We start from the raw sequence: 12,834 nt of genomic DNA on the forward strand, positions 1-12,834 counted from the left end.
ATTATGTAACCCATTTATACATTACCATCCCTCTTTTCCGAATGTGTTGGAAGCAACGCACACCCATGGTTTCTTCCCCAACTTCTGGCTACCAAGTAGATTGTTGCAGCAACTGCCTTTAAAATCTGAGATAAAAAAGGCATCTCAGAACCAGGTACCTCTTTGAGGGAAATAGTGAAGTTGTGGGTTTGTGGTTTAACTTGCAGTTCACTAGGAAATGGGTCTGTTTAAGACTTGCCACATTCCTGTCCCATTCTCTAAGCTCCGCAAGCCAGAGCATTTCCCCTTTTTTGCTGCTCATACTCAATTAGAATTTGGACTTCCAAATCTGAACTTCTGCAGGGATCGACGTGAGATGGTAGCTTTATCTGTTGGAGGGTTTTGGGCGTGGTGGCTCACATACTGCCATCTAGCAAGACTTTTTCACCATCATTTTAAACAAGTAATTATTTCTGGTCCAGAATTCAGATGCCACAGGAGGAAACCAACTGAGAGTAGTAAAGGGTGGAGCTAGCATGAATTTTGATGTTAATAGGTCTGACCATGTCTCCTTATAAATAGATTGGGAGAGGTATTCTGGGTGCTGGGGGCCTACCCTTAATTGTTGAGGCTCAAACCAAGGAACATTTCTTAATTCTGAGTATAACGTACCAAAGTCCCGTGTCTACTCATTATGGTTGTTCTTCAGAGTATGTGTCCTTAATGATCAAAAAAACAAGGACATTCTCTGTTACCAACTTACTCAAGTGACATATCGACACATTATGGTTGTAGACCATGTCGCTAATACAACCTCAATAAATGAACATAAATTGCACTTTATATCACTTGGTCCGAATGTGTGCAAGTCACCTTTGACATAAGAATACCTAACAGAAAACATGCACTCAATGCTATTTTAAACATGTATACTACCTGGGCGAATACAAACCAATATGTAGAATAAACAATGGCTTCTTTGGATATGTTTCTGACCACATCATCACCAAAACAGTAGTCAATGGCTGTATTTAATGTCTTTAGGAAGGTTGTATGGCATTACAACGCGGGCTTTTACCAAGCATGCCATTACAACGCTGTTTTTACAACGCAAGTTGGTACAACGACTTGCGCTGTAAGCGCTGGATAGTGGAATAGTTTAATTTTCTATTCCAACTCCAGCCCACGTTACAGTAGGGAAGGTGTTGGAATAGAAAAGTAAACTATTCCCTATCCAACAGCACCCTCCAGCACAAGTCACTGTAACGACTTGCGTTATAATAGCAGCGTTGTAATGGTAGCGCGTGGTAATACCCGCATTGTAAAGGCTGTTCCCCCTTTAGGAAGAGACCCAGAGAGATATACACATTATAAGTCTCAAAACCAGCAGAAGATTCCAAAGAGAGAACAATGTTCGAATTTCAGCCCCAAAAAGATTTATAGTGGTTTTTCATCAGGACTCTATAAAGGGCATTTGTAGGGGCAGCTCCCAATAGTGAAGGAAACAGGTAGTGGAGTACAGCACAGCTTAGATACCTTCCAAATGATGAATAACTTCAGACACCATGGTTGTCACGGTTCTTCCTGTGAGTGTGGCCAATCAGCAGAGCATCTGGAGGAGCAATGCACCATCACGGTCTCAAAAATGAAAAAGAGTGTGTCCTCTGTATACATAAATGTTGCATTGATCAACCTTTTTTTAACCTTTGTCATTTGAAGATTGTTTAGTGAGGCACAAATCGGATTGATCCACTGTTTATTCTATGTGCTTTCTACATTAATTAGGTTGCTCTAATCCCAATATTTAGTAGAAAACAGTACCCCAAATACCTAGTTAAATAATGATGCTCTTCCTTTCATCATTTTACATGAGCAGAATTGCAGTGACTTTCATTTAGCAATATTAATACACCGTACCATCGCAAATGTTTTGCGTCTTTTGCAGGACATTAAATAGCTCTAATTTTTATAGATTATAGGATGAATAATATTGAAGTGCATTTGGATAGATAACTATGGCACTGACATAAGTCTTCATTGTATATTTGTTTCCCTGAAACAGTAATCTCAAACACATTTGAATCTCTTTGCCTCAGACCCATCAAAATAACAATTTTTTTACAAGGAAAGTTCATGTCTAAATAATACCTTTCTCTTTTCACACTTGTGATGTATGAGGTATACTGTACATAGTGGACTTTCAAGGTACTGATGCTGACAAAGAACATTATTCAGTGTGTGGGCTTGACCATCATTTGTAGCAAATTAACTCATTGAATTCAATGTGCCATATTGTTTCTCAAAACATTCCTACTAAATTGCTTTTGAACAGCTACTTTCACTTCTTTGTTCCTTAAACAGTAAATGATTGGATTTAAAAGAGGGGTTACTACAGTATTAAAGACACCTACAAATTTGTTGAAATCCATTAGCTGTTTGAAGGATGGCCTTACATATATGAAGATCACTGTACCATACAATATCACTACTACGGTGAAGTGAGAAGCACATGTGGAGAAGGCTTTTTGCCTCCCTTTCTGGGAGGGGATCCTTAGGATGGTGGAGACAATGAAAACATAGGAAACTATTATTAACAGGAAAGAGGTTAGGATGATACTGCAAGCAAAGAAGAAGACTACACTTTCCAATATATGTGTGTCACTGCATGATAGTTTTAACAATGGTGGTATATCACAGAAGAAATGATTGATAGAGTTTGGCCCGCAAAATGGGAGCTTAGATATCAAAATTACAAGGAAGAAGACAGACAGAAAAGCAACCAACCAGCAGGTAGCAGTAGCTTGGAGACATACCTTTCCATTCATAATGGTGGTGTAACGTAGAGGGTTACAAATGGCTATATAGCGATCGACAGCCATAACCCCTAGAAGAAAAAACTCAGTTGAACCCAAAGAAAAATAGAAGTATATTTGCGCTAAGCATCCAAGTAAAGAGATGCTGTTCTTCTGGAGTAAATTGGCTAACAACTTTGGAACAATAGTTGAGGTATAGAAGATCTCCAGAAAGGACAGATGGGAGAGAAGTAGGTACATTGGTGTGTGAAGTTGTTGATCTAGCTTTACAAGGGTGATAATGGTGATGTTTGCAGTCAGAGTGAGAATGTAGATGGACAGAAATACAAAGAAAAACAAAATCTGAAGCTCAGCACCAATGGAGAATCCCAACAGTATGAAATTGATTAAATCTGTGCGGTTGCCCATCACTTCTCTTTTCGTCTGTGAAACATTAAACACAGTGTTAATTAAAAATAGACTCATAATTAAACAAGAAAATATACAGAAACAGTGCAATGTTATGCAAGACGAGGCAGCATAATGTGCACAATATTTTATTACGGCCACTCATAGAAGCAATTAAGACATTTCAAAGATTGTAATCTAGGCCAGAAGTTGCTTTGTCGTATTATTTTATTTATGTCTGCTTCACCTGGCACTGAACAGACTTCGTTATCCGGCTACTCTTTGGAGCCTTGTACTTTTTCGTTTTTCCATTCTCCCGTAGCAAAACTTTGCATTCAAGCAATGACCAGAGCGCATACCACAATTCATTGTGTTCTGCACTTCTTAGGCATGTTTCACTATTTCTAGCATACTTTGTAAATCTCTATTGTGCATGTGAATATTGGGTAAAACAACATCTTTTTTCTCTGCATTTGTTTAATTCTTTACATTTCCTGTTTATTGTCTGGGGTTTCCAGCCATGATAGTACATTCTGGCATATGCATCAACAATGCCATTTGCGATTCCTTATTAGCGAAAAATAAGGATTCGCTAATAAGAAATAGCAAAAGGCTATGCATGTAGAAATAGCTTAAAAAATAGCGATTTCTAAACATTCCTTAATTGCGACTCGCAAATTAAGAGTCGCAATTAAGGAATACCTCCGCATTCATTCCTATGGGCCTAATGGGAAGACATTCCCAATTTGCGATTCTCAATTAGAGAATCGTAAATTGAGAATGCAATTTCAAGGGTGCCAGGGTGTCAAAAGGACACCCTGATGCACCCCTGAAATCTGCATAGGAGTACATCTTGCACACACACAAGGGCATGTGTGTGTGTAAAATGGAACTTTGAAAAATGCACTTTAGTGCATTTTTCAACGTTTTTGCAAATTACCATGAAGTTCAATTTCATGGTAATTTGCGACCCCTATTAGCGAAAATGCTTTTTTTTTTTTTTACTTTAATGCATTGCATTTAAGGAATCCCAATTTGCGATTCCTTAAATGCAATGGCAATTTAAGTAATCGCAATTTAGAGATTACTTAAATTGCGTTTTTTGCATTTGGGATGATGCATCCAAAATGCAAAAATACCGGTCGCAAAGGGTAAGATTCTGAGAATCTACCCGTTTGCGGCCGGCTTTTGCTTTGATGCTTGTGGGCCATTGTTCTTTATTCAACTGGGTCATTTTCTCTACCTGTACCCACTCCCTTCCTTTTTGCTGTGTCTCTCTTTACATTCCAGCCTATGTAGACTCTTAAACAATCTACACACTAAATTGCTGCAACCAACGCGCAACATTCCATGCACTGCCATTCTCTAGCATTTTCTTGACTGACTTGATTTCAGCCGTATTTCTTTGCAGTGCCTTGTATCCTAACTTCCAACTTTTGGCTTTTTCATTTGTGATTTAGTTATTTTTGATCTGTTCTTTTGCCACACTTAAAGACAGGCATAGTTACCCATTATGATCTGCAGCTATGGTTCTGTTATATCACACACTGACAAAGCCAATAAGCATACAAATCCAGAATACTCTTCAACCTAGGCTGAGTATCGTTGATTAATGACAAGAGCACAGTGTTCTACTACTGTGATGCTTTCTGTTGCTGCAGTTTCCCTTTGCCTTGGTTATCTGGGATGCCTTCTACCATTGGCTCTAATATATCACATATTGGAAGAGAAACTTAGCATAAAGTGTACTATTCCATCATGTAAGGCAAACTAGGCGAGACTTCCTTGGCAGTGCTCCTTGCAGCCCTGTTCCCAGAGTGTTCAAGGGCTCTCTTCTGGGTGTTTCAGTCTCACTCCTACAACACCCACTTCCAACTATTTCCTCTAAGGTCTTTCCTTCTTCATATTGCATCCCTTCATTTTATGTATTCTCCTCTGTATTAGAGCATTTTTGGTCCAATCATCTGGTTGTTTAAGTGCAGACATTCTAGTGTCTCTTTGCTATCAGTTCCATAATCATCTGTTCAGTGTGTGACCCTCAGAAGCTCTTTTCTCATTGCTGGATCTGTGTGCACCCCTACCTTGCCTAGAACGTCCGAGCAAAAGCAAACGATCTGATGTCCTCCTCAGCACGGACTTATCATCAAAAATATTAACAGATGTTCTGGATGCATCTGGAAGTGTTTGCCAATCACTCAGGGACTTTTAGGTAGGAGGAATGAGGCAATTCCTTGCAGCTCAGCTCACGCGTCTTGATGCATTGGTTTTCACAGTAGCCCTCAGAATACCTTCAAGAACTGCTCTTTTCAGCATGGATCCTCTATCCAGATTAAGTCAATGGGGCCACAAGGCCGAAAGAGTTTCTGACTAACTTTGAATTTCCCTATGTTGCTGCCTTGCTCTTTAGCAAAAAATAGTAACTTTCCTAGGTTTAGGGCAAAATAAATATACGATTTTAACAAATGACATTGAATATGGTGGAAGGCATATTCTTTTGCCCACCTAGCAGGTAACCAAGACTCTTTTCTCACATATGCTTGTCAAGTTTCCTTCTCAATCTCTATTTCTGTTTTCCATCCTCATTTCCTTTCATTCGCACGTGTTCTGTTCTTGCAGTTCTTTCACAATTGGACTAGACCCACCTTTTCTTCTTGCACTTGTTATGGTGTTGCAAATATTTTATAGATTTTTGAGGTAAGTCATCCTTCCTTCTGCAGGTTATTTTACAGTTCATCCATGTAGCTCTATTTTTCTACATTTGTTCTATCCAGCAATTATTGTGTTTGTGGCCATTAGTTCATAATAGTGATTTTTTTTATTGCTCATTTACCTTGACACGTTTCTGGAATGCAGCAGAAAGGGGCACCCAGCATGTATGCTTTAGATAGCTATTCTGGTCGTGATTCATTGAAAAGGGTAAGAGTAAAGCCTTCAAAGTTCGTAGTTAATGGCTTAGAGATCCGTTTGTTATTTGAAATGCACCATGCCCCATCCTTCTCTTTACCTATCTGAAATAGGCACTCATGGTAAAGCCCTACTATAGATTCCCTTGTCTCTGTCACTAGGTGCTCAAATTATCTATGCCTCCCATTGCCGACATATTGTTTGTAGTTTCTTCAGTGTTCTAGTAGTACCTATTCCTTTTTATTAACCGTCTTTGTTCTCTTCATTCTTTATCCAGTTGTATCATATTATATTCTACATTATGCAGATGACGTAATAACATTTTACAGCATGAACAGTCTTCCAACACTAATAGGTTTGCCCTAAGGCTTGTACTCTGCAATATCTAGTTCTAGAATACCATAGCAGACTACTGTTGTGGACAAAATATTGAGGCACAACATTTTGAAAAGTAAGTGCATAGAGTGGAGTATTGTAGTATGGATGGTGGGTTCATTGTCGACATTGCTAAGTTAGCATGAGCTTTGCTGCCATTAGCCTGCTTTTGCGCGCGACACTACATGCGTTTATTTTGCAAGACTTTGTTTGTGCCCTTTTCACATGAGAACTGTGTGCTTTTCGCGTTCTCTGCTGTGCTCTGAGGTTTAGTCTGCAGACGTGTACAAGGTTGATAAGCAATGCCCCTCGTTATTCTGTTCTGGTCAGTCCCTCGAACCTGGACATAACATGACAGACAGCTGCACTACTGAACGGCGTATGCTTTAATATTGCAAGCAAAGCATGTTGTTTAGACACTTGGAGAGAGTCCTTTCCAGAGAGAAGAGCAGTGCTTGTCCCGAGATGTAAGCCTTTGGAGAAGTGTGGCTCAGGGGTTAGAGGCGGCAGACCCGGAAGCTGAGATCGGCCCTGGACCAGGGTTCAATTCCCCGCCTCGGCAGGTCATGGGCTAAAAATTCCACGGACTCGATAATTCTCGCTCCGGTGCCTTCTCGACTCACGGGTTCACACTCTGCAACTCTGGGCAATAGCTTGCTTAATCTCCACAACGGCCCCTCGCGGCGGGATGCCTGGCTTTCACCTTGTGGATACCCTGCCGGGGTTATCTCACAGGGGAATACCAGGACGGGTTCCCTAAGCAAGCGCCGGGAAACCCACTGCGGATAGCTGTGCGCTATACAAGCTCAAACACATTTACATTTACATTTACTTTCATCTAGGCCTTGAGGTATGGGGTCTGCGACAAAGCCCAGAGGTCTCCTTTTTTATAATAAACTATATCTTGTAGTGTAGTTCCTATTTTCCCAATAGGCTCATTGGAATAACATAAACAGCAGTGTAGACGTAGGACTGAGGTAATCTAGGTCTCTACTGACTATGTTAAACTTAATTAAGGTTTGCGCCAGCTAGCTCAGAGGTCACTCGAAACTTTCTTGAATGAATAGGGAGGGATAAACTTCCCTGGCTCAGACAAGAAAGGATTCAGTTTCTGACAACCGCATAAACATGACAACTTTGCTCCCTCGGAATAAGAGTGTATCTCTAGAGTTGTGTGAAAACAATAGGCAGCTATTTCACTCAGTCAACCATGCATACTTAGTTTCACCAGAGTACAGAGAAATAGAGAGACGGGCGTTTTCAATAAAAGGTGTTATTTATTGAGCAGTCTTCTTTCTCATGCAAGAGAAATGAATTGCCACAATTGCAATACCTAAAGTAAAGTAAAGTGAGTACAGTAAAAAGTAGTAATAGGAAATAATACTGTAAAAGCATTGATATGATTTTTTAGCCATATTATACTTTAAAATGGATAAAATATATACATACATAAATACATTGACTAACGTACTCAACTGGTGCTTCTAACTAAGCCTACCCCGGTGTACCTGACCTAAGCCTAATACATGGGAAGGAGTAAGTAAGTAGCAGTTTAAGTTAAGTTGGTTAAGATAGTTTTGCCAAGAATCTGCATCAAGAATTTTCTCAAGGGTTTAGTCAGCTCCGTACCTTGGTAATAGAAGGTGGGAGGTCTGGTATCTCTTTCCTCAGGACTCCTCCGCTATGGCTGTGTTAGCCAATGAATTCCCTGCAACGTGAACGCCATCACGTTGATGACTCAGTGCGTGTATCACATGAGTCTTTTGTAGTTCTTTCTTTAAAAGAACTACTTGTTCCCAAAGCGTTTTATGCTTGATTTTAGCACCTGTGTCAACCTTGTAACCATTTTTACTCTATGTCTGCATGTCACTGTTGTATGATTTGACGCAGAAATACGAATCACACATTATTAGTGTGGGGAATTCGCGATCGGCATTTTCAATCGCCATCTTTAAAGATCTTATTTCAGCTCGCTAAGCTGAACAGTTTCTGAGTGATTCAGTTTTGGTAATCATTGGTTTGAATTTACCAGAGCGCCAGCGACCTTTAACAATCGTGCACGCTGCATTGTAGGATTTCTTCTCTACATCGTAGTGTTGTGCGAATCTGTCCATATAGATTACGCAGGTGTATTGTTCTACAGGCAGAATTTCAGCTGGCAGAGGATATTCTCGTTCATATTCTAGATCATCTAGTTTTTTCAGTTTCGGGTCAAAATAGTATTTCACGTCTTCTGTAGCAAAGGAATTTTCCCATTCTATCCATTTTGGATCTAAGATTACTTTAGTCAGATTACGTGGACTTGTCAACGCCTCAATGGCTGATTCTGCTGTATAAACAGATATTCTCTTGCCTTGGGCTAGGGCTCTTTCTTTTGCTACAGCAGTTTGAACCGCTGTCAGAATTTTTTCAGTAGAGCTACATTTCATTTCAGCTTGAGTGTACAAATGTGATTTGTAAGCTATAGGTACCGTTTCTCCCTCGTTAGAGGTGAGGTATGTGAATCCGCATCTTCCTGGGATGACTCAGATTACAAGATTTCGCGAGTTTGTAATTTTGTTTTAGCTAACATGTCTGTTTGCAATGATCTCAAAATCTCTGTGTGTTTCTGAGTCCAATTGATTTGCTTGAAATTTGGTCTTATCAATTCATAGAGAGGTTTAAACCTTTCTGCATAATTTAGAATGTATGTTCTTTTGAAATTCAGGAAACCTAGTATTGATTGTAAATTCTTCAGCGTTTTTGGTGCTTGGAGTACTGCACATTTCTTTCAGAAATTGTCTGCTAGGCTTTTGCCTTCACTTGATAATTCATATCCTAAAAATAGGACAGTTAGATGGGCAATTCGTGACTTTTTAAGTTGAATTTGTAACCCTTTGATGCGAACCCAAGTATTATGGTGTTCACTCTTTTTAAGTGAGTCTCCAGGTCATCATTTGTGAGATATATGTCATCGACATAGGATAATGCCTCATCATCATATAATTGTAGTAACTCTGTTACCCTCGCTGAGAATAATCCTGGGCTATCCTTGAATCCCTGTGGGAGTCGGCAAAAATGTTTTTGCGATCCCATTATTGAGAAAGCAGTCAAATACCTGCTTTCAATTGCAATGTTTTGACAGAAGAATCCATTAGAGATATCTAATGTCGTTTTATATTTTTTGCGCAAATTGTTATTCATTAGTGCTGCACTATGTGAGTTTTGCACTGCAAATGTTTTGCTACAGCAGTTAAGGTGTCTGTAGTCCAAAACTAGATGATATGAATCGTCTGGCTTGAAGACAGGAAACAAAGGATTGTTCATTTAAGAGGTGCATGTTTCGATCACCCCTTGATATTCAAGTTGATCTAAGATCTCCCTGACTTGCTTTTTAGCTTCTTGTTTAACTGGGTACTGCCTTTGTGCAGTGGGCTGATTTTTTAACTGGATTTTGTGGTGAGGTGAATCCTCATCCCATCCTACATGATTTTTGTATAAAGCAGGAGCTTGGGCCACTGCCCATTTTCTTGCCAATGTGTATTTTTTATGAATCGGGATATGATTCGAGAAGGTAGGCATAATCATTTCATCGCCATGAGGGCACTCCCTGACATACTCTGGTGGCCAGTCTTTCTCAGCTAACAGGATGTCATAGCCTTTAGAAAGTTTTTCCTAGTTTTATCTCCCTCTATACGTAATGTTATTTCATATAGTTTATGGGGCACACTAACTTGTGTGTCTGCAGTTTCCACCTGAATGTATTCATTCGTGTCCACTGTCTCCAGAAGATTCATCAGGATCTTGCGAGTTATGGTCACTTCTGCTGCCCTGTCTAGCATTGTCTGTGCCCACTCTCTATTTTTCAGTCGTGTCCTCAGAATTCTCTGCATGTTTAATTTTAATACTTGCTACCTTCTTTCTGGGAAATTGTAATTTTTTATTTTGATGAGCAGGTTCCTTGTCTTTGGACTTGACGTGCTCTTCTCTGTGTTCTGACCGTCCTCTTCTTTCCGATTTCTGAGGGAAAGATCGGGAAAGATTGAGTGAGAAGGATCGAGAGGGATGTGTATCAACATCTTGATATCTGTCAGGTTTTCTTATTTTATCCGTATATCTAAGGATACATCTTTTTTCAGAGGGCTCCCTTTGGGGAGATTAGTCTTCTCGGCCTGGAGATCTCTCTCTACGCTGAGGAGACCTTCCTCTGGACTGGAAATGTTTTTCCCTGGGAGTGGATTGTTCATTACCATCCCAGCTCTTTTTTGGAGTTCTTAAATTATTTTTAATAAATATTTTTTCAGGATTTTCAGTTAGTTGGGGTTGTACCGGTTTCCCACCCAAACTATCTCTTCCTAGCTCTTCATAGGATTTTTCTATGATTCTGGCAAGTTCAAATGGTTGGTCTGCTATATTGGTCTGCTATATCTGTTTCTTTCTATTTTTGGCAGATCACCAAAGATACATCTTCTCCTTTTATGTTGGCTAATATTATAGCCGAGACCTGCTTGAAGACTTTCAGTAATTTCATACCCAGAGTTAAATCAGGTTCTGGACCGTATTAATTTTGAATGTCTTAGTACATCTGGTTTGACCGCCATAGACGGGACACCATGTGTTTTTGTGGTGCGATCCCCATTGGGAGACAGATAGTGAGAATTCTGTGTTTCTCAGTAGGAGTAGAATCTGAGTAATTTTTTGTGCTAACCAGAATGGAATTTGTACCCGTTTTATGGGTACTTTACCAAGACATGATTGTATGTTCTGTGGTGTGATTTTGTCTGTGTTCCCCTGGTGAGGGGTTTGCTGTGGAATATTAATTGTCGGTTGGACTGTTGAAGTCCGCATGACATATTGTACTAATTGTCTATGTATTTTTATAAAGAGTTTTAGCTGAGCTAAAAGTTCAGGAGCTGACATTTTATCAATGTCTGGATGTGGTGTGTAGCTGGCTAGAACCGGCCACGTTGCTCCTGGTCTACCTAGTGGACCGAGCCTGGTGATGTGATTAATATGTTTAGGGCACCATTAAACCAGAGCAGGTGTTCTTGGTAATTTAGTGGGATTTCAACCTCCTCGAAAGGAGTGTATTCATCCGGAGGTTCCTCTATTTTGTAATAGTGGAAGTCTTTTGTCACAGCGTGTGCTGCTGGAAAATGTATCCTGAATAACCTCTAAGAGTCGAGCTGCTAAGGCTTCTCTTTCTCTCTCTACGTAACTTTCTGACACTTTACTGACTGAAAGTTTTCTGTTGCAGATCGAGTTTCAAGGAAACAGAGATTAGGTGCACAATATTTTGGAACACTGTATCCTTCAACGTTGATCAAACCAAAAACTAATACATAGGATTCTCATCCTACTAAGTTCCGGCGGATATTAACCTTTCACCCACTCCAGACGTCTTTTGGAGTTTTAACGGGAAAAAAGGGGTTCTGTGTGAAAAAGCACGACTGAGTTACTCTAGTGTCTGGCGTAAAATTTTTGCCTTACCAAACGTTGGGTGCCATGTAGTGTAGTTCCTATTTTCCCAATAGGCTCCGCGCATTGGAATAACATAAACAGCAGTGTAGACGTAGGACTGAGGTCATCTAGGTCTCTACTGACTATGTTAAACTTAATTTAGGTTTGCGCCAGCTAGCTCAGAGGTCACTGGAATCATTCTTGAATGAATAGGGAGGGATAAACTTCCCTGGCTCAGACAAGAAGGGATTCAGTTTCCGACAACCTCATAAACATGACAACTTTGCTCCCTCAGAATAAGAGTGTATCTCTAGAGTCGTATGAACACAATAGGCAGCTATTTCACTCAGTCAACTGTGCATACTTAGGATCACCAGAGTGCAGAGAAATAGAGAGACAGGCGTTATTAATAAAAGGTGTTATTTATTGAGCAGTTTTCTTTCTCATGCAAGAGAAATGAATTGCCACAATTGCAATACTTAAACTAAGGTAAAGTGCGTACAGTAAAAGAAGTATTAGGATATAATACTGTAAAAGCATTGATATGGTTTATTAGCCATATGATACTTTAAAATGGATAAAATATATACAAACATAAATACATTGACTAAAGGACTACCCCGGTGTACCTGACCTAAGCTTAATACATGGGAAGGAGTAAGTAAGTAGCAGTTTAAGTTAAGTTGGTTAAGATAGTTTTGCCAAGAATCTGCATCAAGAATTCTCTCAAGGGTTTAGTCAGCTCCGTACCTTGGTAATAGAATGTGGGAGATCTGGTATCTCTTTCCTAAGGACTCGATCTCCCAGCAACCCGCAAGGGTAGGCTGGAAACAACGGAGTGGGATTATCTCGGCTGGAGAAAAAGACAGCGTCTCTCTCAGTACGTCAAATGGAAAGGGCGGCTTCCGTGGGCTTCTCGCATCAGCTGAGCTCTCGG

General features: G+C 40.0%; 1 protein-coding gene across 1 annotated transcript; it reads right to left on the reverse strand.

Annotated features, from left to right (window-relative positions):
- Window positions 1-2,258: 2,258 nt before the first annotated feature.
- LOC147712309 (olfactory receptor 6M1-like) lies at window positions 2,259-3,200 on the reverse strand. Its single transcript, XM_086919625.1, has one exon. It carries the CDS (start codon window positions 3,198-3,200, stop codon window positions 2,259-2,261), a length of 942 nt encoding a protein of 313 aa, XP_086775751.1.
- Between the last annotated feature and the right edge of the window lie 9,634 nt (window positions 3,201-12,834).

Source organism: Lissotriton vulgaris, chromosome 5, assembly GCF_964263255.1.
Source record: "Lissotriton vulgaris chromosome 5, aLisVul1.2, whole genome shotgun sequence".
In the NCBI taxonomy this organism is placed as follows: domain Eukaryota; kingdom Metazoa; phylum Chordata; class Amphibia; order Caudata; family Salamandridae; genus Lissotriton; species Lissotriton vulgaris.

What these genes read in the sequence shown, in the direction of transcription:
- LOC147712309 (XM_086919625.1), bottom strand. Translation starts at nt 3,200, where the DNA reads ATGGGCAACCGCACAGATTTAATCAATTTCATACTGTTGGGATTCTCC.